The sequence below is a fragment of the Lontra canadensis genome, unplaced genomic scaffold, assembly GCF_010015895.1.
Source record: "Lontra canadensis isolate GAN:19392208 unplaced genomic scaffold, GSC_riverotter_1.0 scaffold60, whole genome shotgun sequence".
Classification (NCBI taxonomy): Eukaryota; Metazoa; Chordata; class Mammalia; order Carnivora; family Mustelidae; genus Lontra; species Lontra canadensis.
The window spans coordinates 1,016,153-1,037,318 of record NW_022631054.1 but is presented as its reverse complement, the minus strand read 5'-3'; the positions used below and the strand labels follow the sequence as shown (position 1 = coordinate 1,037,318).

General features: G+C 46.5%; 1 protein-coding gene and 1 non-coding gene across 3 annotated transcripts in view; both read right to left on the bottom strand.

Moving 5' to 3' along the window:
* Window positions 1–7,141: 7,141 nt before the first annotated feature.
* Window positions 7,142–21,166, bottom strand: part of AZIN2 (antizyme inhibitor 2) — a 35,571-nt gene continuing 21,546 nt past the window's right edge. For both annotated transcript variants that reach the window (XM_032877138.1, XM_032877137.1), the window contains exons 9-10: window positions 10,202–10,416; window positions 7,142–7,626 (exon numbers count right to left, since the gene is read on the bottom strand). In XM_032877138.1, coding sequence (XP_032733029.1) covers window positions 7,488–7,626; window positions 10,202–10,416 — 354 coding nt within the window. In that variant the 3' untranslated portion in view covers window positions 7,142–7,487. The remainder of the gene's footprint in view (window positions 7,627–10,201; window positions 10,417–21,166) is intronic.
* Window positions 20,821–20,926, bottom strand: LOC116879440. The gene has a single exon (XR_004385018.1). It is a non-coding gene; the product is annotated as a U6 spliceosomal RNA (small nuclear RNA).

Sequence of the window (21,166 nt, the reverse complement as noted above, 5' to 3'; positions counted from 1 at the left end):
GAAGGAGAGGGAAAAACAGACCCCCAGCTGGCAGAGAGCCCACTGCGGAGTTCAATCCCAGGAACCCAAGGTCATGATCAGAGCCAAAGGCAGCGGCTTAACCGATTTAGCCACCCAGGAGCTGCCAGAGTTCATTTCTGCTGATTTTCATACTAATGGGATTTAGCCGATGGATCTTGTAGCCTCACCCTCTTAATTGGGGATGTACAAAACAAGTTATTGAACTTCACCATCTTAATTGACGTTATTAAAACGCCCAGAGAGCAGCCATTTGGTAATAGGGTCCTACTAGATACATAGGCTAGTGTAAAAGCAATTGTGGTCCCCGCAAGCTTCCACAGGGCTGTGTGAATAGGATTGAGAGTTTCCCCCAGGGCAGGCCAAGATGCTTCCCAGCCTGCCTTCAGGGAATACTATCTGTTCCAGCCAAGCTCCGTCCTGTCGAAGCCTTAGTCTCCTAACTCGTAAATTGAAGTAACCTAAGGAGTTGCTATATTAGCAAGTCAGGTGGAGTTTTAAGTGTTTTAAATACTCGTTAACAACCTTATAAGATAAGTGCAACTATTCCATTTCACAGACGCAGAAACCGTGGCAAAAAAAATCTGAACTTGCCCCAGGAAACGGGCAAGAACAGAACCAGGATTCCTATAGGCAGTGAGGGGTGGGGATCCGTCAGAATAACTTCACAGGCTTGTGCGGATTAAATGAAATAAAGTGAGTGGGGGGCGGGGGGAAGAGCAGGGCAAGGCACACAGCCATAACTCAGAAATCTTTATTATTTTAAAACGTAAAAACGGCTTGTCCTCCAGGTCAAGAATGCGTTCAAATTCCCTGATTTTCTGCGTGAACTCATCAGGTGTCTCTTAGATATGAAACGGATGGGCAGGGCGGACACCTGAGCCGAGCGTCCCAGCGCCCTACCGGCAATCAGGTCCTTTCCTCTAGGATCCTCCCACTTTGTAAGTGAAGCGGAAGTAGCGGGTGGGTAACAAGCCCACTTCCGGTGTCACTTCGACCCTTTCTCGCCCGGCTGAGACCCGGTCGCCGCCTTCCCACGCCGCTTTCGTCCCGGGCTGACCCCCTTTCCTGTGGGAGCCCCGCCCACGACGAAGGTTCGGTTTTCCATTGGTGGAGACTGGTAGCGGCGTCGGTCTTTCAACCAGTGGAGTCCGCTCTCTCTTTCGTTTGGTAAAGTCAGTTCCTCCTCCGGGCCGGCAGAGGGCACGAGAGCGCAGGGCTCGAAGCCGAGGAGGCTCTCTGGCACGGAAGAGACGTCACGCTACCGGAAATCCGCGGCCGCAGCGGCTGGAAGCCGGGCGTTTGAGGTTTGATGAGGCGGTGGCGGAGAGAATGGTTTCCGCCCATCGTTTGTTCAGTGAGAAAACCGAGCTCCCGGAGGAAGGGCCTTGCACGTATGCACTTGAACTTTCGGGCGAAAAACTCTCCCGAGACCAGCGCGCTCGCACGCGACTCAGCAGAGGGACGGCGCCGGGGGCGGGGCGGTCGGGGGGCCGTAGCTCCGCCTGGGAAGCCCCTCGAGGCCGGTCTTGCAGAAATAGCCCCGTTTCACAGATGGGGAAAACGAAAGCCAGGCAGGGTCAGGTTACCAGCGTTAGCAAATACAATGCAGGAAACCCATTTAGAGCTGAATTTCAGGTAAACCACAAGTAACGGCTCTCTGTAAGAATAGCCCACATAGTGTCCGGACATAACGTTTCCTTACCAAAAAAAAAAAAAAAAAAATGTCCGTCGTTTGTCTGAATCCACATGTATCCGACAGGCCTCGGCCAGGGTCACCCAGCTGAGTGGAAGAGTAGAAATAGCTACGGAAGCACCCTGTATGCGTTCCCTGCTAAGGCTCACCCGTGTGTCGCCCTCACTCCGGCTGCGTGCGATGCTGAGGTGGCCTGCAGGAACCCCAGCCCGTGCCCGTCCGTGGTCGGCCCTCTGCGGGGTCCAGGCTGCTGCGGGGAAGCTGAGCTGAAGGGCCCAGATGCCCAACCTTCTCCCCTCGCCCTCCAAGACTAGTTTGTTCAAAAGACACTAAGCACCTACTCTACCCAGCATAAACCCAGGCTCCAGGTGACACTGGCAGTTAGGAGAAGCTCCCTATCTTTGTGAGATTAACAAATGCAGAGAAAATTACCTTGTGATCAACAGTTCTGTTTGTTGGGGTTTTTAAAATCATATTATTTGTCAGAGAAAGGAAGAGAGGCAGGCTCCCCGCTGAGCAAGGAGCTGGATGGGGCTAACTCCATCCCAGGACCCTGGGATCATGACCTGAGCGAAAGGCAGACGTTTAACCGCCTGAGCCACCCAGATGTCCCTCAACAGTTTTCTAATAGGGGTAGATAGATAAAGGAGACTGTGAATGCTTAAAGAAGCATTACCTAGCCGAAAGGGAGAGACCTAAGCTGAGACCTGAAAGATTCCTTCATTCAACAGTTAACTTACGGAACAGCTATGTATAGAGCAGAGTCTAGGCACTGAGGACAGGCAGTGAGCAAATCTCTGCCTTTAAGAGCTTAATTCTAAATAAAATTTATAGTATGTCAGATGGTGAGCTATGGGGCGGGGGTTGGCGGAGGGAGAAGAGTAAAGGAACAAAGGGGTTAAGAAATGCTGGGGTGGGAGTGTTTGTTTTAGAGTGGTGGTCAGGAAGGCTTCACTGAGAAGGTGACATTTGAGCAAAGACCTGAAGGGGTGACAGTGAGAGATCGTGGAGCTCTTTGGGGTTCTAAGGACTTTGAGGGATAATCTTGATGCATTTCTTACCTCAATGCCTTCAAGGATCTAATTCCTGTAAAATGTGACTCCACCTAACATAGATGAGGGGCTGCCTTGTTAAGAGTATTTAGAAGAGGCCTTCCTGAGAAAGTGACATCTAAGGTGACCCTTTAAAATGAGAAATCAGCCCAGGAGAAGCAGAGAGAAAGCAAGGGCAGAGACCTAGAGGCAAAAAAGAATGCTGTAAATGTGAGGAACTGAAAAGAGGGTAGTAGGCTGGAGCATGGTGAGAGCAGAATGGCAGCAGATGAGATGGAGAGATGGGCAGAGGTCTCGGACAATTTCGCTTTTATTGGCATCACAGTGGGAATCAACGGAAGGGCTTTCATCGGAGGGCTGACAAGATCAGGGTCAGGTTTCAGTAAGATCCCTCTGACTGCTAGGAGGCTGTATTGGATAATTTTGCTGGTTGAATTTACACAGGCTTAGCTGCTCATCCCAGAAGTGCCAGGAAGAGGATTTAAATTGGAGCAAAGTGTTGAGTGGGAACTCCCATCCTGTTGCCTTCCCTGTGGTCCCTTTACAACTGCATGAGCTGGTCTGGGCAGATGGGCTTCCAAAGGGAGGGATGACACCCAGAGAGCCACAGTGTCCCTCCAGAACAGGCATAGACAGAGATGACAACTTGAATTGCTGGGACGTCCATAACGCTCCCCGGCGGGGCCTGCCTTAACCATGCTGGGGTGGGGGGAAGGAAGTACATGCTATCACCAGCCCACCAGCTCTTCTCCTTCTGCCTCTTTTGGAATATACTTCGAATTATCTTCTCAAAGATAGTGTCATGTTTCTATTCCAGAAGGCTGTGGGGCTCCCTGCTGCCTACAGAATTAAGGTCAGACTCCTTATTCTCATTCAGGGTCCTTTATGACCCCACTGCACTGTGAGATCCTTGAGGACTCAGCTCTGCATCACCAGCGTCTACTACAGGCCACGGCCACTGCAAATGTTCAAGGAATTACCTTTCAACATCATTTACTTAGTACCTAATAATATTCCAGGCCCTGAGCTGAGTACTTCATGCCAATAGCCCTCTGAGGGGAATATATTTAGCAACCCCACTTCACAAAGGAAGAAACAGATTCAGACAGGTCAGATGCTAGACTCATTCGCTTGTCCATTTGATAGATGCTTTTGGAGCACCTACTCTGTTCTGAGTAATGAAGACCTAGCAGTGAAAAAAACTAAAGTTCCAGGTGCCAAACTCACATTCTGGAGGGGCTGACCAATGATGCACAGAACAACATGTAATGGAGTGTGGTGAGTGCGGGTAGGTACTGTGAAGAAGAGAACCAGTTAAGGGAAGAGAGAGAGCCTGGAAAGTGCGGTTTTCTAAAGACTGATCAGAGAAGCCTCCTGGAGAAAACATTTGAGTAGATCTTGGAGTGAGCCCCACTGATAACCTGGGAAGGTCATGTCAGAGAGAGGGGACCGCAAGTGCAGGCCCAGCATGGGTGTGATGTATGGCGTGTTCAAGGAATGGAGGGGCCGGTGTATCTGGGGAGGAGTGAGTAAGGGAGGAGGAGAGGGTGTCAGAGAAGTAGTTGGATGAGGATTTTAAATGTTATTCTCAATGAAATGGGAATCCTGGCAGCGACTGGATCCATCTCTGAGCAGAGTGGACAGTGGAGGGGCAGGAGGGGGCCAGTCCCTGGGTGAGAGGGGTGGCAGCGTGGCCTGGGAGTGGCAGGAGCAGATCCGTGAACCTCCCAGAGTGAGCAGGTGGGTCCACAGGAGCAGCCTCAGGAGGCACAGATGGGTTGTGGGGAGGTGTTGAAAGGAGGGTGTCCCTTAGGTGAGGTCCCAGGGCAGGATGGGTCTGGCAGAGACCAACAGGAAGTGACCTCTGGGGCAGCCAGCATGGCATTCAAATTCACTGCCAGTGGCTGCTTAGGGAGGCAAATTCCTGTGCAACCTGGGCTCCAGGGGCCCTGGGTCAGATTCCCCTGTAAAGGCCCGAGGGCCTTAACATCCTCCACCTGTTTAATACCCTTCTCCCCATGAAAAGATGGAAATGACAAACCAAAACAACTGAAATGACTGTTTATTATTCTCAAGCAAGTTACAGCAACTTCTGTGTTTCTCGGAAAAGTATAAATTTCACACTCTTGCTGCAAATGGAACACGAAACATTTGAAAGGCTCCAGTGAGAAATCTGTTCCAACTCCGTGCCAGCTGCTGTCACTTTAAAAGCCACAGAAGCCTCTCCCCAGCGAACCGGCCATGGACAAGGCAATGAGTTATGCGTGGATCTCCCTGCAGCCAGCGCTCTTAGCAGCACATCTGCTGTCTTTGGAAGCAGATGGCCAGTTCCGGCAGAACCTGTGTCTGCCCTCCTTCCCTCTCCGCCAAACAAGCATGAGCGGGTCCAGATCTGCTCCAGCATCAAAAAGGCATCAAAACATGAGAAGTCTTTGAAACAGCCTCATGCACAAGGCCAGAGCCCGGCACGGTAAGATGGGAAAACTGGTGGTGCATGGAGAACCAGCCGGCAATACAGGGACCCTGGCTGCTTGGTCCCTGCGTCTCTTGCGGTCCTGACCTTTCAGCCTGCTTATTGTCAAAGTACCACAAACTAGGCTCTGCCCAGAAAAGGCATCTCTGCTTTAGACAAGCACCCAGTTCACTCAGAACATGTTGCCTCGTGAGGGGACCTCAGAGCCACAGGCAAGACCCAGGACTGGCAGAGACGCTAAAACTGGTGGACCAGGTATGATAGCGTGACTTTCAGTAACAGACATGTGCTTTGTTTTCATCCCCATTCCTGGCACGGAGATGCTAAAATTTCCTAAGTGACGAGGTGACAAAGGTGTCTTTTGTTATATCCTACCCTCCAACTCTGGGGAGGGAAAGAGGCTGGAGATCGAGTTCAGTCGCCGATGCCAATGATCTAATCAGTCCTGTCTAGGTAATGAAGCCTCCATAAAAGCCGCACAGGACAGGGTTTGGGGAGCCTCCAGGCTGGTGAACACATGGGGATGCTGGGAGACTGATGCCTGGGGAGGGCACTGGAGCACTGCACCATCGCCAGGGCTTACCCCGTGCAGCTCTTTCTCTGGCTCTTCTGAGTTACATCCTTTCATCATAAAACAAGAACATATAAGGAAGGGGTTGCCCTGAGTTCCATGAGCCACTCTAGCAAATTCATTAAGCCCAAGGAAGCGGGTTATTGGAACCTCCAGTCTATAGCCCGTTGGTCCAAACACAGGTCACGACCTGGACTTGGAGATCAGGGTCTGAAGTAGGGGGAGAGTGGGGTGGTCTTCTAGGACTGAGCCCCTGACCTGTGGGATCTAAAGCTGTCTCTGGGCAGATAGTGTCAGAATCCAGTTGAACTCAGGGACACCCAGCTGGTGTCGGAGAATTGCTTGGCAGTGTGGGAAAAAACCCCATGTACCTTGCTTACCCAGACAGAAGCTCAAGTGAGGGTATAAAAACATTCATAACGATATGTCCAGAACAGCCCAATCTACAGAGATGGGCAGTAGAGTAGTGACTGCCAGGACCTGGGGGAAGGGGGAATTGAGGCATGAATGCTAATGGGCACAGGCTTCCTCTTCAAGGTAATGAACATGTTCTGGGATTGGACGGTAGTGATGGTTGTACAGACTCAGTATACTAAAAACCATGAATTCTGTACTTGGAAAGGGTGGGTTTTAAGGCATGTGAGTTTTATATTTCAGTTTTTCTTAATACAGAAGAAAAATCTTTCAGGTCCCCTGTAGCAGCTAGGGGAACTCTAAAATCTGATCTCCTTTGCTAAGCAGCTCACTCCCCCCAGGTGCATTGCCTGGGACCCCAGCAGTGACATTGAACTTCCAGTTTAGGAGACATCAGTATCAGGCCCCTCGGCACTGGACGTGGCAGTGCTCTGTGGCCAGCCCTGCTCTGGTAGTTATTGCCTGGATAAGCAAAACCAACCTCCCCATTTCTTCATTACTCTTACTGCCTTACATACCTACAAGGACAGTAAGGGTACAGGGTCTCTTCAGAACGTTTCTTGACACCCATCTCTTTGCTCTTTGCCCCCACATTGGGCCAGGCCTTAGGCTGGGTCTTGGGTTCCATAGAGGTCCCTCAACCAGCGGGGAGCTACAAGTCCCGGGCCAAAGGACGGCAGCTCTGACCCCTGCTTCAACCCCTGACACCTCACTCTTCCTCGTGACACCAGGCATGGCAGCTGCTGCAGAGCACAGAGGTGAGTCAGAGAAGCCGGGTGCCATGGGAGATGCCCACACCACAGCTGGGTCAGGACGGAAGCAGAGGGCATAGGGTCATCTGTATTGGGTGGGAAAGTCTCGGCCCTGGCCTCGCCCAGGCTGCTTTGTGAATTGAGCTGTTAGATTCCACTGGAGTATTAAAAAAAAAAAACCTAAATATTTATTTGCTTCATATTTACAAAGGTGGGAAGGAGACCAAGGGAGACCCCGAGAACACCCCACACCTGGCTGACCAGGCCCCTTGCGCTGCAGAGGAGGCAGACACAGCTGGAAGGGACAGGATTTATGTTGCATACTTGCACTACAGCGGGTGTAAGACTGGTCCTATTTACAGGGCAGAAACACTACAGGCGGAGCGTGGGGGGAAGCAGAGCGAGCACCACAGTCCTGGCCAGAGGGTGCCCCTACTTGCTGCTTTCCTCACGTCTCCCAGAGGCATCTCTGCGGCCCCGCTGGAGTTCTCCGGGGGGAAACGGGGTCCGCTCACATGATGCTCGCCGGGGTGAAGACCGGGCCCACGCACAAGGTGTCTGTGATCTCCCAGCCACAGGACAGAGGCTTGCACATGCCCTCGGTGTCCTCGTCCTGCTCTGTAGGCAGTAGCTGCCCTCGAAGCGCTTCCCTGTGGGCGAGAGAGGGGCACTGGAGGCAGCCAGCATGGGGCCCACAGGCCAGGGGCTCCTGAGAAGACCCCGGCATCAGAAGAGCCAGCCCCCTCTGTATATAGGGTTCCCCCCTGGCCCCAGAGCCCAGCCTCAGGCAGGAATGGGGGTGGGTCTGCTGACTTCTTCCCCCAGCGCTCTCTTCTCCCCTGTGGCCCACCTCCACAAGGGAAATGGGACCCACATTTACTGGGTACTTACTACAGGCCACACATTGTGCCAAGCACCTTTCTTAGAGCATCTAATTGTGTCCTCCCCCAAACCGTGTAAGGGCAGCATTATCATCCCCATTTTACCAATGAGGAAATTGAGGCCGGGAGAGAAGTGACCTGCATAAGGTCACATCCCTAGAAGGTGGGAGAACTAGGATTCGCCACAACTCTCTCAGTCCAAGGCCCACACTCTTTATACCCCAGGCTTAGGACTTTAAGAAAAAAATCATCTCCGGCCCCCCTCAAAAAATCCTACAAACCTACCTACCCAGGTTGATAAATGGCCCCACTGTCTGACCAGCTGCTCAGCCACAAGTCCGGAATCTTGTTCCTTGCCCAATCCATCCCTGCTGAGCCCAGCTTCTGAACCTCCTGGTGGGTATCCACCTCCCAGGGCCACCACCATCTCTAGCCGGTCTGCTCCTGCCTCCTCCAGACAATTCTAACCCATACGATTCAGTTCTCCAGGAGGCTCATTCCCGCCCTTGAGCCACCAGCAGCTTTGGTCTGCTCTCAGGCCCTGTCAAGCCCAGTCTCCCACCTGCAGGGAGGCCTCCCTCTTTGCTGACGTGTTCACTTCAACAGGAAGTCAGTGGCCAGGCTCTTCTTTCCAGCGGGAGGCTCCCCAGCCAAGTCCCCTCTATCTCCTTATTTCTCAAAATGGGTTGGTCCAGTTTCTTAAAAGGCATCCATGACAGACTCCCTACTGCCTTTGAGATCAAGTCCAACCTGGGCTTCCAGGGTCCTTCACCATCCAGTCTTCTGCCCAGGCCACTCCAGCCACATGCAACTATTTTCAGTTCTTTGACGGCACTGGACTCAAACCCCCACATCTCTCAGCCCAGATCACCAACCCCACATCTGCCTTCCTGCACCTGGCTAACTCCTAGCCCTGACCACCCCGCCACCCTGCTGTCCCTCGCTCCCTAGTGGCCTTCCTGCTTCTGCACCAGCGTCTGTGTGCACAGGTCACCACGCCGGCTTGGGTGCTCTCACCGCCCTGGGACTCAGCACAGAGCCAGGCTCTAAAGCAGGATGTCTGGGCGGGCTCCTTTGATACTTTCTGGCACAGCCAGTTTAATACATAAAAATGTTTTGTTTCTAGCAAGGAATAAAGGTATTTCCTGCACCCCATCTCCCAGTGTTTGCTATGATGGAGCAGCGATGGGATAAGGAGCCCTGTGTGGTTGGCTTTTTAAGTTTTCAAGCCTTGTCACAATACCCCTGATGTCACAACAGCTGCATTGGCCCAAACCTCTGTCCCTGAGGGGAGCAGATACAACAAAGGTCTGTTGACTGGATGAATGAAATGTGCCATTGAGACTGAGCCCCGTGAGGGCTGGGGGTTGGTAACACTGTTGGGGGGCGGGGTGCTCCAGCATCCAGCATGTCCCCCAGAGCACAGGCTGCACTCGCTCCTGAGGCCCAGCATGGAAGGCCCTCTGACTGCTCTGTCCCCCCCCACCCCCACAGCAGTCACCTCACCACTGACCAAACCTCCCTCTTTGTGATAGCACTGATTCTGTGCAGTGGAGAGGAGAGGCCTGACAGGAGGGTTCAACAAACGTGACTTCTGTAGGGCTCGTGCCCCTCTTGCCTCACTGGATCCCAGCACCAGCCCAGTCAGGCAAGCAGGGAGAGTGTGGTGTGCATTTCCTAAGAAGGCTCAGTCAGCAGGCAAGTCTTTCCCAGGCCACAGAACAGCTACCCAACTAGTCTGCTCAATCCACGTCTGTCCCCGTCCTCCCTTATTGCCCCCAGGAGCAAGAGTGCTCTTTCTAAAATCCAAACCAGACCACGTCTCTCCCTTGCTTCATATCAGTCCATGATTCCCACAGCTCAAAGCCCTTCACTCGGCCTTCAAGGCCCTTTGCAGATCCAGCCCTACTCCCTCTCCAGCCACAACCAACCTCAGGTGGTTTCTTGAAGGCAGCGTGCTCACTCTGTTCCTTCTGCCCGGAGCCCCCGCTGCCTCCTGCCGGCTGACTCCCATATCTTCCTTCCTCTGGGAGGTCAGTCTGGGCATCAGGGAGGGCTCTCCGGTTCCATAGCCCGACCTCGGCGCCCCCCACCCCCAGCCCCCGTATTATCAGGAGGCCCGTCTGCTGCTCTGTGTCTCTCACAGGGTGCTGAGCTGCTCAAGGGAAGCTCTGTCTCCTTCATGGCCACGGCCAGGTGCCAAACACAGGCCTCACTTGGAATCAATAGCCAAGAGCTACTCGTCAAACTGGATTACATGGAAACCAGTCTCAGATCTCAGATTTCTCGTTCCCCACCTGCTCCCTTCTCTTCCCCTACTGCCTTCTCAGCAGGGCCCCCTTACCAGGCCACCCGGGACATGGCATAGGTGACTCGGCAGGTCTGGGTCCCCCCGAGGAGGGAAGCCATGCCCACGGTGTAGGCGCCCATGTTCTCAAAGACCAGCCAGTCCCCTACGTGTAGTTGCGGCAGCCACAGGCCCTCAGCCACGCAGTCCTGGCCGTCGGCCACAGGGCCCCACAGGCTGCTGCTGCACAGGGGCTGATCCGCGGATGATTTCTGCAGGAGAGAGGCACAGTCACGTTCAGCTTTCCTCGGCACCCTGAGCACAGCCTGAGCACTCCCTCCCTCAAAAGCTTTCCATGGCTCCCATAACCAGTACAATAAAGACTGAAGGGGCTTCTAGCCTGGCATTTAAGCCCTCCTCCTCCTTTGCATTCATTGCCTTGTACATTCTGAAGCCACAATGCCTGGTCTTCAATCCAGCCTCCAACACTTACTAGATATGTGACCTTGGGCAAGGTACTTAATCCCTCCGAACCTCGGTATGCTCCTTTGTAAAATGGAAATGATTATAATACCTAACTCATAGGGTCACTGAAAGGATAAATGAGTGTATGTAGGGCGTTTAGACCAGTGTCTGGCACACGACAAGGGCCCAGTGAGATAGCGCCATCATTATCGTTGTTATCATTACTTCCTCTCTGCTTTGGTCCTCACTGACCTATCTTTCCAGACCTGGGGTCTGTCCACATCTCTCCAGCCCTTCCCCCTCCCTCAAATTCAGCTTGGCCTCTGGGCCCAGCCCTGGGGCTTCCTCTTCTGTGAAGGCCTCCCAGATGCCCTCATTCCATGCCAGGCCCTGTCACAGGAGCCAGAAGAATACAGGTGAATTAGACCTTCCCCCACCCTCAGCTCTCAGTCTGGGGAGGAAGATGGGCCTCCAACAGGTAATCACAGGGTGACCCGGCAGAGGTCACAGAGGACCCCAAGGGGTAGACAAAATTCCTCCCATTTCAGGAAAACCGAGGCTTTAAGAGGTTATGTGACTTGCCCAAAGACAGAACTACAAATTACATAAAATTAAAATTTTTTTTCTTAGATGACTTAAAAATGCAGAAAAGCAATCTGTAACACAGACCATTTGCGGACAGCCAGTGCAATTTGTCACAGTGTGAGAGTCTGCCAGGCAGGTCCTAGAGGAGGAGTCCTGACTGAAAGACGGATATGAGAAAGCCCTGACTGTGCCCTTGAGTCCCCTCATCCCTGCTGAGCTACCATGTTCCATTAAGCCAGTTGCTCTGGGCTCCTAGGGAAACCTCGCTTCCCTTCCCCCAACCCCAGCCCTCCCCCTGCTCTTCCCTGAGGCCCCAACCCTGCCAGCTCCTAATTTTCCTTTAGATCTCAGCTACAACGGCTTCATGAAAGCCTTTCCTAAGGCTCCACGCTCCCCCCAACAAGCTTAGCCTTCATGGCATTTGTCATAATTTATAATTAGGTATTTGTGAAATGTATCTGTTCAGGCCTGTCTTCCCTGTCAGACTCTAAATTCCATGACCCCAAAGATCATGACCATCTTGTTCACCCCCATCTCCCCCGTTCCTAGCAGTCTGGCATAGAGTAGGTGCTTTTTTGAATAATACCTTCTAAATGAATGAATGAATGAATGAATGAATGAATAAGAAATACATGAGTGATGAGAAAAAGAACCAGAAGAAAGAAAGAAAAAAGGGAGGGAGGGAGAGAGGGAGGAAGAAAGGAATAAGAGATTAATAGAAGCCATCTGAAGAGTCTAGAAGGAGGTAGTGGAGAAGACCAACAGGGGAAAAAGAAAAAGTATTACAATACCATAGCCAGCCACAGGAGTGAGTAAATTTGAGAAAGAAAAGCCACAGGTTGCATAAGCAGAAATAATATTCATGTATATGATAAAAAGCTAATAAACCATTAGTCTCATTAGTAAAGAAAAGCATGCACATATTAAAGTCAAAAATTCAAGCTATCCATATTCATTAATTGAGTCATTCAACAAATACTTTTTGAGCACCTACTATGTGCCAGGCTTCAATCTTGGAACTGGGAAGTATATATTCTAGAAAAGGGAAACAAATATATCCTTGTTCATATAACTTAACATTCTTGTTCATGAGCTTTCTGTTACTAAGTAAAATTAATCTCAGTTGCTCTGAATTATTTCCCTTAGCTCCACTTCTTAAAAAGCATTAAGCTAACTTTTAAAGCTTTTGGGAAGAAATGCTATATAAATGAATCCATGAGGATCCTGAGAAAAGAGGTTCCAAAGTGTTTTCACAATAAAGTAAGAAGAAAAGACACCCTTGTGTTACAATAAGAGTTCTCTTCTTATTAGTGACATAAATAAAAAAATTTTAACTACACAGGAAATAATGCAAAGCTACCCTTTGCTACTTCAAGCCCCGCCTTGGGATGTCTGGATGGCTCAGTCAGTTAAACTTCTGCCTTCAGTTCAGTTCTGGATCGCAGGGTCCTGGGATCAAGCCCCTACTGGGCTCCTTACTCTGGGGTGAACCTGCTTCTCCCTCTGCCTGTTGCTCCCCCTGCTTGTGTTCTCTCTCGCGCTCTCTCTCTCTGACAAATAAAATCTTTTTTAAAAAATAAAATGTTTGTGTTTTTAAATATGCCTGCTTGTGTGCACTCTGTCTCTAACATAAATAAATAAATACATCTTTAAAGTCTCCTCCCCCTCCCCTGTTTTAAGAAAAAATGAAACAAACAAAAAAATCTGCAAAATAAATATTCTAAAGGCATGTGGCAACAGGCTTGTTAAGTCTTAGCTCTTTCTATGAGTCTGGAAACTGAGTGGAAATGGACAAACATCTGTAAAAATACAAGCTGCCCAATCTATCAGGCCCCTCCCAGAGAGAGGGCAGGGAGTTTACAGAGCACCCCCACCATTGCCTCAGACCCCATCTGGGTGCCAGCTGCAGTCCCCATTTTCAGATGAGAAAAGTCAGAAAACGGAAGTGACCTATTATAGGTTCTGGAGGGAGTTAGTACCAGAACTCCGAGTGGTCCCAGGCAAGGGGCCGTCCAGCTGCACCCAACTGGGTGCCCTCCTCAAAGAGGCCCAATAAGTGAGTGGATCCACACAAGAAACAAGGTCAAACACTTAAAATATCTTCTGGCCCTGATGGAGTCCTTAAATAACTCCTCAACTTTTAAAGAATAAATCAATAATCTCTATTCTACATAAAGAGCACAAGAATATTTTAAAAACAAAAAAAATGGAATGAACAAAGGCAGCACACACAAAGGGGGAAAAAAGAACAAAAACCTATGGCAGAATTTAACTTGTGAACATACAGGAAAATCTAAAACGAAACCGTAACTAACCCAATCTGCCCTCGTAGCCAAAGAATCACCTTCAGTGATTTTCCTCTATGTGGAACAATACAGACAATTTACCTCTCTCTGGAAGACAGGAACAATGTGAGCAAAGCGACCACTGGCTTCATCATAATATGGAAAAGAGGAATCTACAATTCAAATCTCATTTTCTCAGTACGTGTGAAGGTAATATTCTGTAGCCTATAGCATCTATTCTTGATTAAAACTACAAAGTCAAACCCTGCAATGCAGAGAGACTATTTAAGATAAAGAGCAAGTCCAACTTAATGGAAACGCATTAGAATGGCCTCATTTCAGAACCAGAACCAACCTTAGTAATTAAGTTCAACCTTTCATTTTCCCGATGAAGAAACGGGAGAAACAGGCTCAGGGAGATTAAGTTAACTTGCCTAAAGTTACTCAGCTACTATATGGTAAAGTCAGGACTCGAACCCATGTCTTCTGACTTCCAAGTCTGATGCTTTCTGTCACCATTCCTACTTTATATATCATGTTTCTTTGGGCAATAGCTACTGGGGGGGAAAAAAGAAATGAAAAAGTATAATATATAGGAAGTGAAAAAAATATATAAAATGCAGATGACTTGTTTGCCTACCTGGAAAATCCAAAGGGAATGGGTAGTTTGGGGGGGAAATCAGTGTCTCAGCATGCAAGCCATTGTCTCAGCTCAGAAACACAGGGAAATGTTTCCACTCACAATAGTAACGAAAGCAGTATGTTATTAAATTCTTGGATGTACTTGAGCCACAATAACTTATTCAAACAGAATAATAAAACCTTAATGAGAGAAATAAAATATAAGAGCTCTACCTCTCCTAGCTGGAAAATAAAAAAAGAGAATGCTCCCCAATTTAATAAATAGATTAAGTAGGCTACTACTAATTAAAATCCCCAAGATATGTTTCTGAATGTTAGAAGTGACATGATAAAAGAATAAATGTGAGCCTACCAAAGAATATAATAAGTAATAATGACAGACTCAATTTTTGTTAAATATTTAATTCCTACAAAAAATTTTATACTGTAAGATATAAAGAATAACAATCAAATGAATATCTGTGTAGGGAACCTGGGTGGCTCAGTGGGTTAAGCCTCTGCTTTCGGCTCAGGTCATGATCCCAGCGTCCTGGGATCGAGTCCCGCATCGGGCTCTCTGCTCAGCGGGGAGCCTGTTTCCCCCTCTCTCTCTGCCTGCCTCTCTGCCTACTTGTGATCTCTGTCTGTCAAATAAATAAATAAAATCTTTAAAAAAAAAAAAAGAATATCTGTGTACCCACCACCAGCTAAATAAATATAAAATTTCCAAGATCTTTGAAACCCCCATGTGGCCCCACCCCAGTGACATGCTACTTCCCTAACCCTTCCAGAGGTACCTGTTATCCTGGATTTTGTTTTCATTACTCTCCTGTTCTGTCTGGCACAGTATTTAGTGCGCTTCTGAAATTTATGTAAAATGAAACCATAAAGTACGTAATCTCTGCAACTTGCTTTTTTTATTGTTGAAACGCACGTTCCCAAGATTCATCCAAATGAAATATGTAGCCATAATTCACAATATGCTGCATCAAATTCATTATATGGAATACACTGTAATTTATTTATCTATTACCCTGCCAACAAACGTTAATGTTGATTCCAATGTTTTATACTAAAAAAATTTCTCCTATGAACACTCTTATGTATTTCCTCAAATACACATGCCAAGAGTTTCTTTACAACACATATCTAAGAACTTGCTGGAAGGTAGGGTATACACATGTCTAACTTTATATGAATAATGCTAACTGGTTTCCCAAAATAGAAACACCAGCTCCTACCTGTCAGTGTCTAAGAGATCCAACTACTCTATACCCTCACCAGCTCTTGATATTACCATGCCTTTAATTTTTTTTCTAATCTAGTCAGTAGAAAATGATGTCTTCTTTTCATTTGAATTTGTGTTTCCTTGATTACCAAAGAAGTTGAGCACTTTTTCATTTTCTATTTGGATTTCCTCTTCTGTGAACTGCCTATTAAAGTCTTTTGTCTATGTTTCTATTGCTTTCTATTTTTTACTGCTTTTCTTCTTATTTTCTTAAGATTCTTGTGTAAGAATCCTTCATAGAGGGGCGCCTGGGTGGCTCAGTCAGTTGAGCATCTGAGCTTTCGGCTCAGGTCATCATCTCAGGGTTCTGGGATCGAGTCCCACATTGGGCTTTCTGCTCTTCTGGGAGTCTGCTCCTCCCTCGCACTCTCCTCCTGTGTGTGCGCTCTCTCTCTCTCAAATTAAAAAAAAATTTTTTTTTAAAGAATCCTTCATAAATTCTGTGTACTGATTCCTTATCCAGTTGTACATGTGTTTCCATGTTTTCTCCCAGGGTGTGATTGCCTCTTTCCTTTCACTAACAGATGAACAGAAGTGCTTCTTTTTAATGTAGACAAACATCAGTCTTTTCCTTTTTTGGTTTGTAAGAGATTCTTTACTCTTCTTCCCTGTTTCAGGGTCAAACAGATATTCTCCTATATGGATTTCTGGGATTTATATTCACACTTTCATTGAGATGGGGATTCAATTTCATTTTTTGCATTTGGATAATCAGGTGCCCCCAGCATTATATATTAAACAATCCCCAATGTTCTGTTTTGCAAGCTCTGTCGAAAATCAAGTTTCCAGATATGTATGGGGTTTTCCTGTGCTCTCAACTATATTTTTTGTCTATTTTTTAAATGCTGGTGTCTAAACTAAATTTTAATTACCTTCAATGTTGGTAATTATATCATCTACTTATATAGATATATATTTCTAATATATAAAATCTATTATCCATTATATTATCTATGTATTATTTATTTGAGAGACAGCATAAGCTGGGGGAGTGGCAGGCACAGGAAGAGGAAGAGGGAGAAGGAGTCTCCCCACTGAGCAAGGAACCCAATGTGGGCCAGATCCCGGGATCCCAGGATCATGACCTGAGCCGAAGGCAGACACTTAACGACTGAGCCACCCAGGTGCCCCTGAATACTGTTTTTAACCCCACGAATTAAATGTTATTGGTGGTGGAAGTGGTGACAGTCAATGATCCTTTGGATACACCCACATATTTAGCTATCTTTGGTCACCATTCCTTCTTGCAACACAGACCATCCTTCTGGAGTCATTTTCCTTATCACCGAAATATATCCTTTAGAATTTCTGTTAGCGAAGCTCTGTCTCTCGCAATTTGCTTGTCTGAAAATGCCTACATTTCATACTCATTCTTGAAAAACAATTTTGCTGGATACAAAATTCTAGGTTGGTATATTAAAGCTGCTATTCCAGTATCTCCCACTTTCCATTGTTAGAGAGAAAAGCTCTAAGTCTGTCATTCTTCTATAGGTAGTCTTCTATCTGTCTCATTTCCCTCACTAGTTTTAAAATCTTTTTTTTTTTGTCTTCAGTATTCAGTTTTACTATTATTTGCCTAAGTGTGGGATTTGTTGGGTTTCCTAAATCTGAAGACATGTCTCCCTCTCTCCCATTCTATTGACTTTCTGCCAGTTATTAACTTTTGGCCTCTCAGTCCCCAATCCACCCTTCTTTGTCTTGCTTTGTGGCACTAGAGATGAACATTCTTTGCCAGGTAGCTCTGTGTTAGGTTGTCAACAGAGGTTGCTAGAAGGACACCGTAAGGCATATCAGGAAGAAGAGACTTTCCCTCTTTAGCCTGCTGCTTTCTGTGTGGCCTCCATGGCTCAGCATAGGAGAGTCTGGTAGCCTTCACCTCAGTTCAGCCTTGAACTGAAGCTTGAACCCTCCAGCAAGCTTCCCCTCCACTCAGAAGAAAACCACCCCTATGATCCAGTTGTGGTGGGCACCCTTAGACAAGTTTCTCTGCCACTGATAGGTTGCATGTCTCTGTGATGGTCATGGCCTTTCTTCAAAGGTTTCAACCTCAGCCTTGGAGGGAGGAGCCCTCCTCCAAGTTGCTTCCTTGTTCACTCTCTCTTACTAACAGCAGTAACTGCTTTTGCCCCTTTTAGTAATTAACCATTTTTAAAGTTGACAATTCTTTATACTGAAATTTTCCTGTTCAGATTACTGGTAGGGTTTCTGTATCCTCATGCAATCTCCCCTGAAACTATAATTAGACATTGTGTCTGATGTGTGCTTATTCTGTCTGCCACTTCCTGTGCCTTTCTTATTTTTTATCTCCCTGTCTTTGTGCTACACTGACATCAGTTCTTCAACTCTATCTTCCCATTCTCTAATTCTCTCTTTAACTGTCTCTAATAGCTTGCTTACTCTGTGCACTATTTCAATTTTCATATTTTTTCATTTTTAGTTCTATTTAATCCTTTTAAAAATTTGCTGGTGGGGCACCTGGGTGCTCAGTCATTAAGCATCTGCTTTGGCTCAGGTCATGATCCCAGGGTCCAGGATCGAGCCCTGCACTGGGGTCCCTGTTCAGCGGGAAGCCTGCATCTCCCTCTCCCACTCCTCCTGCTTGTGTTCCCTCTCTCATTGTGTCTCTCTCTCTCTGTCAAATAAATAAATAAATAAATAAATAAATAAAATCTTTTTTTAAAAAAATCTGCTGAAGAGGCGCCTGGGTAGTTCAGCTATTTAAGCAGCCAACTCTTGATCTCAGCTCAGGTCTTGATCTCAGGGTTATGAGTTGAGGCCCCATGTTGGCATGGAGCCCACTTAAAAAAAATCTGCTAGTTCATATTTTTATATTTGCTTATTCTTTGTTCACATTTTCTTTTCTTTTAAGAGAGAGCACAGTAGGGGAGCAGGGGCAGAAGGAGAGGGAGAGAGAATTTTAAGCAGGCTCCACACTGGGTGTGGAGCCTAATGCAGAGCTCAATGAAGAGCTGATCCCATGACCCTGAAATCATGACCTAAACTGAAATCAAGAGTTGGAGGCCCAACCAACTAAGCCACACAAGTATCCCTTTATCACAATTTCTTATTTCTTTAAACATTGTAAACATTCTGTTTTATCTTTAACATCTGAGAATTCTAATACATGAAATAATTTCAGGTCTGGTTCTGCTGTTTATTACTTCATTCCCTCAATGGTGACCTCTTTCTTTGTGTTTTGTGATTTTTGACAGCTAATTCATGTACTTTGGCACTTTACTTGTGAGAATTCTTAAAAGTCTAGGCTAAAGATTTCCACTCCAGAGAGACGTGTTTGCTTCTGCAAGATATAATAAATTCTAGTCTTGAGGTTTTTCAGACAACACAATTAATATAAATTTGGGCAACAAACCCAAGAAAAGGCTAACTTAGGGCTGTAAAGTCTCAGTTTTGTGCCCTCTTCCAACCACTACAAAGATCCCAAAGACGTGTGTTTTTTTGCTGTCCTCTTCTGTGGGATAGGTGTTTTTCTGGTTTACCCTTACACTGATGATGGACCTTTGGGGGTGGTTCCCAGCTTACTGCAAGGGATCCTATCAGAGTCTCCATCCTGACTGAGCCTCTAGGATCCCACACAGCTATCAAAACTAAAGATCATAAAAGGACAAAAAAAATGTAAAATACTTGAATGAGCTTGTATTATAACATTAATATTATTGAGAGCATCTGCTTTCCAGGCTGAAGTGATTCATTCATTATTCTAGTCCTGCTTTAGTCCTTTGTAATTTGTGGTAATTATGCTTTTCTTTTTAATACAAAAAAATGTATAAAAATAAAAACTTGAAAAGGAAAAAAAAAAAAAAAAACTAAAGATCAATGCCACAAGGGTTCAACATACACTCCTAGAGAGAAAGCCAGTTCCAGAGTTAGGTTTTCTCTCTGAGTTAATGAGTTCATTTACCACATATTTGAATAGTCATAATTTTACATGTGTGGGATACACTAATGAACAAAGTAGACAAAGTCCTTGTCCTCATCATATTTACAGTCCATCAGGAGGGAGGCAAATATAATAAAGAAGTAAGTCATATAGTAAATTAGGAGATAATAAATGGTATTGAATAAAAGAAAGAAAAGAGCAGGGGGAGGGGCAGGTGGCAGGATTAAATAAAGCATAAAGCCTCACTGAGAAGTTGACCTTCAGGCAAAGATGCAAAGGAGGTCAAGGAGTGAGCCTGTGTGGTACCTGGAAGAAATGTGATCCAGGCAGAAGGAAAAGCTGGTGCAAAGGTGCTAAGGCAGGAACGTGCCTGGGGGAGCTCAAGGAATTGCAGGGAGGCTGCCAAGACTCTGATGGGATGAGCAGGAGGGAGTGTGGTGAGGGAGAGAATCTGAGACGAGACAGGGGCTGATCACAAAGGGCCTTAGAAGCCCTTAGAGGACTTTGGCTTTAATTTGGAGTGAGACGGGAGCCAGCACAGGGTTTTAGGCAGTTTCAATAAAACCTGATATGATTTGACTTACATTTTAAAAGAATCCCTCTGGCTAGTGGGTGGAGAATAGGCTGGCTTTTACTCTAAGTGGAGATGCCTGCTTTCACTTAATTTTGACCTCTGAAGGATCCCCCGCTTTCTTGTAAGTCAGGATGCAGTTTTCTTTGTTGTCAGTGGGGAGGCTGTTCAGAGTATCTGGACCACCACATTGCTGGAAATAGAAGGCACCCCACCAGTTTTCTAAACACAGCACAAAGCTATTGCCAAAACGTTATGGAATAGGCTGAACAAAGAAAAAAAAAATCAAAAGGACAGGATAAAGACAAGAGATGAAAAAAATAAAACTAGTGTACAGTACGGCAAAGCAGTAATAAAACAAAAAGCATTAGAGATCATTTCTTAAGAATTCTTAAGAACTAACCAGATCCATGCTTGACAAATGCTATTAGAATACACAAGACAGAGTCACACTTTGTAACCACAAATCACTAGAATAAAATACAATAGCAAGTAAGAAAGCCCAATCCTGTCAACAGAGAGAGGGGATCCGGACAGAGTGGAGTGATGGAAGCTTGTATCTGGAATTTTGGTTCCCAAGATTCTTATAAAATTCCCAGGGTACTTGCCCCATCTGCGTCCCTCCCCACACCCCACTCTACCTTGCATTTAAGAGGTGCCAATACACAGTTACTAAATTGTGTCTTTAACCCTAAGTATATGACATTTTAGACCACTCAATGAACATTTAAAGTGTTTATACATTAAAAAGTCCACCTAACATATCAGTATTTAAAGAAAAACACATCTCCCAATATACTTTCTTTTTAAATTAAAAACAGTGTGTACTATGACACTTTAAAAAAAAAGAATCAAAGTAAATTTTAACAATAATCATCTCTGAATGGTGGGATTAAGGGATCACTTTATATGGCTGTCTGTACTAGATTTTCCTCAATAAACATTCTCTCTCTCTCTCTTTTTTAATTTATGGGACACTTGACAAATCTGCACGTCCTCCTTGCACAGGGCCATGCTAATCTTCTCTGTATTGTTCCAATTTTAGTATATGTGCTGCCAAAGTGAGCACAACACATTCTATTTCTACAATGGAAAACATATGTATAACATAAAGGCAGTCTATAACCCGCAGAGCACAAAAGGTACAGAGGAACAAATTCCCTCACTAACAATTGCAGAGCCCTTAGTTAAGACACATGAGAGTATGTTGAAACTTCTATGAAGGAAAAACAAAGAATCACAAAACTCGAATAAAACCAACAGACTAATGAAAAAGCTACTTGTATCAAATACTATATGAAAAACCCAC